The sequence below is a fragment of the Chrysochloris asiatica genome, unplaced genomic scaffold, assembly GCF_000296735.1.
Source record: "Chrysochloris asiatica unplaced genomic scaffold, ChrAsi1.0 scaffold00033, whole genome shotgun sequence".
Lineage (NCBI taxonomy): Eukaryota > Metazoa > Chordata > Mammalia > Afrosoricida > Chrysochloridae > Chrysochloris > Chrysochloris asiatica.
The window spans coordinates 15,298,442-15,302,313 of record NW_006408551.1 but is presented as its reverse complement, the minus strand read 5'-3'; the positions used below and the strand labels follow the sequence as shown (position 1 = coordinate 15,302,313).

The 3,872-nt window shown below is 39.1% G+C and overlaps 1 protein-coding gene across 1 annotated transcript in view; it reads right to left on the bottom strand.

Annotated features, from left to right (window-relative positions):
• Window positions 1-3,872, bottom strand: part of LEMD3 (LEM domain containing 3) — a 116,945-nt gene that overhangs the window by 27,253 nt on the left and 85,820 nt on the right. The window contains exons 5-6 of the mRNA XM_006859524.1: window positions 1,055-1,134; window positions 822-967 (exon numbers count right to left, since the gene is read on the bottom strand). Of these exons, the coding sequence (XP_006859586.1) occupies window positions 822-967; window positions 1,055-1,134 (226 nt within the window). The remainder of the gene's footprint in view (window positions 1-821; window positions 968-1,054; window positions 1,135-3,872) is intronic.

Here is a 3,872-nt window from a genome sequence, read left to right as displayed (position 1 = left end):
GTATTAATTATATATATGTATATGTAAGGAGCTCTGGTAGCATAGTGGTTACGAATCGGGCTGCGAATCGCAAGGTCAGCAGCTGGAAACTACCAGCCGTTTCCCGAGAGAAAGATGAGGCTTTCTGCTCCCGTAAAGATTTACAGCCTCGGAAACCCTGTACAGGGTCCCTATGAGTCAGAACCGACTCCACAGCACAAAACAACAACAATAGAAAAGTTTAATAAAATGTTGCTGTTGTTAAGTGCTGTTGACTTGGTTCTGACTCCTAGCAACCCTGTATACACAGTTTCCACAAAGTGGCTGGTGAGCTTGAACCGCCAACTGTGCAGTTCAAACTGACCTGGAAGCTGGCTTATTGTTTATTTACAGCATCTACACCAAGACTCCAAAATAATCACATAAAATCGAGATGAAGATTTTAACTCAGGTAAATGATACCTCAAAATAAAAATAATTTTAATAAACTCAAAATATCTTAATATTTAAAGAATAAACAAGTCCATGCCTTCCAGTTCTATTTTCTGGAGTGGGTTTCTATGTATGCACTATATACCTGCTTTGGATATGACAGTCTCATGACAAAGTTTTATTTCCACCTCCCCTTATGGAACTATTTTCTAAGCCCTGAGACTGATACGTTAGGACAGCACCCATTTTTACTGCTTCATGAAGACTTTTGGATATGATTTGCATGGCAATTATCACAGAAATGGATTCTTAAATCTGACATTTAGTAAAATACAGACATACAAAAATTTTATAATGCAGTGATTTCTTAAGAACATCTGAATCATGACTTTCTACTCCTAACAACTTACCTAAGCACAACAATAATAACCTGTGGGTTACAGTAATAAAAGCACGTCGAAAACGACACCAGAAAGACATCTGTGGACTTGTGGATTGTAAAAACTGCACATCAATTATATCTGTCAATTCTTCATCAGGGTTATAACCGACACACCTATTTAAAAACAATTAAGGGAGAGCTTAAAATCAAAGTCATTTCTTACACGTATAAAATGGTCAAAGCAGAACTCAATTCCTTTACCTTATACCAACATCTTTTCCATTCTCTAAAATCCACTGCAATGAGGTGTTAAATATATCTCCATATTCAGGACCTAATTCCTAATCAGAAATAGAGAAGATAACTAATTATTCTTAATAATCCACATTAAAAAAAAAAAAACAACCCACACATAACAGTTTGATATTAGGCACAGACATATACAGGACGTGTACAGTGTCCTATGACAACACACGGTATCTTTATATGCTATTGTGAAGTGCCATCAAGTCGGTTCTGACCCGTAGTATAGGGTTTTCATGAAGCAGCTGGTAAGCCTGAACTGCCAACCTTGCAGTTCAAACGAACTTTGCAGCAGTCTGACACATAAACCCACAGCACCACACCAGGACTCCTATTACATTTTAATTAATTTACTTATTTACTTTTAAGTTTTTATTGTGAGGTTTACATGGAAGAATATCAGTTTTACACTCATTCTATCGTATTTCATTTCATTGCAATGATTACAATCCCCTCCATGAATCATCAAATAACCAAAGGGTACATACACCATACAGGCCCACCCACAGCCGCCAGCACACAGCCCTTATCCCTCCCTGAGTCCAGTGTCCCCAGCTGCTCCATCTGTCCACATCATCATCTGTCTCCATCCCTGGCATCACTGCTGCTTGGAGTAAGGTCCCAGTCTCCATTCTTCTCACTTGATGGTCCCAGTGACCTCCACTCTTGGGCTGCAAAATCTATCACTCTCCTCCTTTTGTCAAAATTTACCTCTAGATTTTCTACCCTCACAGTCAGTCTGATGGCAATTATTCGCTATTGTACCATAAGAATCTTATCCTCATTTCCTTTCACCTGCCCGGTCTCAACAGATTGGAAATCATTCAGTGGTGATTCTACCTTCTCCCACCCTGTGAGGTACTAGGCTCCCTCTTGAAAGCTTGTAAGCCAGTCACTTCTTGCCTTTATAGCACACCCCATCTTGGGTAGCCAATGTCTAAGTTGCCCATTCCTATCAACCCTGTGTACTGAGGCGGTGGGAATGATCCTCACTGTAAAGATTTGTTCCCTTTTTTGAGCTACTACATCCATAAGTATAGGTAAAGTTCATTAAATTGTAGCAGGTTACTCTTTTTCACCCCCCTCTTCTTTCTTCTTCTAGTTGAGTTCTAATCATCCAGCCATTAAAGTCAGGTCAAGTGGGTACTATCTGCAAGTATGGGTGTTCTTATGTATCTCCCCTCACTTCTTATCTGCTGGACGCTTCACTCTCCGCTCTAGTCCTCTGTGGCCATGTCACTGCCTCTGGGCACAGAAGTCCCCAGGTCTTGCCATATTGCTGGCCACCCAGGTCTCCACCTGGCTTCACAGGATGAATTGAATGGTCAGGCTTAGCTCACAACTTCACTGCTGTTTTCTCCCCAACTCCCGCCTATCGGTAACCAACGTGGTCACCAGCCAGACCACGTGCCTGCTCATATATTCCCCTTAGTCTCACTCTTGGAAGGGGGTTTACTCTGAGGGGTCCCAACCACAACCTTGATGGCTCCTGGGCGAACAGCTTACTTGTTCTTATACTAATCAATCAGACTGCTGTTATTGTTTTGGATATTTCCTGCCGGTCTTTCTTTCACAGAGTATCTTTTGTTCTTCTAGCTGCTCTAGGCTAGTCTACTCATCCTTTCCTGTGTAAATTTCCTACCTCAGTCAGTTCTGGATGGGATTCTGGATTCAACCTATGGTCTTGTGCAATGTAAAGGCTCCAAAGGAAGCCTCTTTCACTGGGCAACTTCTAGCCGCCTTTAAGGTATTCCAATCAGTTATAGGCTGAAGAGGGACTTACAAGCTTTCTGTAGTGATGATTCTGGTACATTTTAATTTTATATTATATTAAAAATGCATTATTCATTATAGAAATATACAAAGGAGAGAATGAAGGAAAAACAGTTAAGTCATCACTTTTTCACCATCATTTTTGCCGTTTCCTTCTCTCTGGGTATCTCTCTCTTTTAACAATATTTACAGACTTTGGGTTTCTTTTTTCCCCAGTAGTTTGTTTTTAGAGTAACACTGTGATAAGAGTGAATTAGCCACATTTTAAATAGAACATTATTTTTAGATGGAAAAAAATGACAACTATTCAGACTATGGTGTTATATAGATGTTTTTTCGACAAGTGAATGAAGTGAGCTTGTCACCTTCAGAGAAAAAACTGACAGTGTTATCAATGATGAAATTCAAGCTTTCAAGTGAAAGCATATTTTGAAAAACTTCCATCACTGTGAGCTTGACAGCTTCTCACTATGTTGTTATTAAGTGCCACTGAGTCAGTTCTGACTCACACACTCTGTGTCTCTATATAGTTTCTAAGGAGCAGTTGGTGGATTTGAACCACTGACCTTATAGTTAGCGCCACAACAAAAATTCAATGAGATTGGTGATAGTACATTAAAATAACTTGCTAGTGTCCTGGTGTGGCACTACACAATATTTATTCTGTAAATAAATATATTATTCTACAAATATACATTATAAGTCCAAAATGTGCTAAATATTATACTAGGAACTAGAGATGAACACTGAAGTTAAAATTCTCTGTGTTTATGGAGTTTACATCCATTAAAAAGACTGTCTTTATGTACTTTTTAAAATACAGAGAACGAATTTTTTAAAGTAAAAACAAATCATATTTTAAAAATCACTTTAGAAGTGTCCAGCTGATAACAAGAGAGGGCATATGCATGAGAACACCCACACTTGCAGATAACACCCACTTATCCTGGCTTCAGTGACTGGATGATCAGAGCTCAACTAGAAGTAAAAAGAAGAGGTTAAA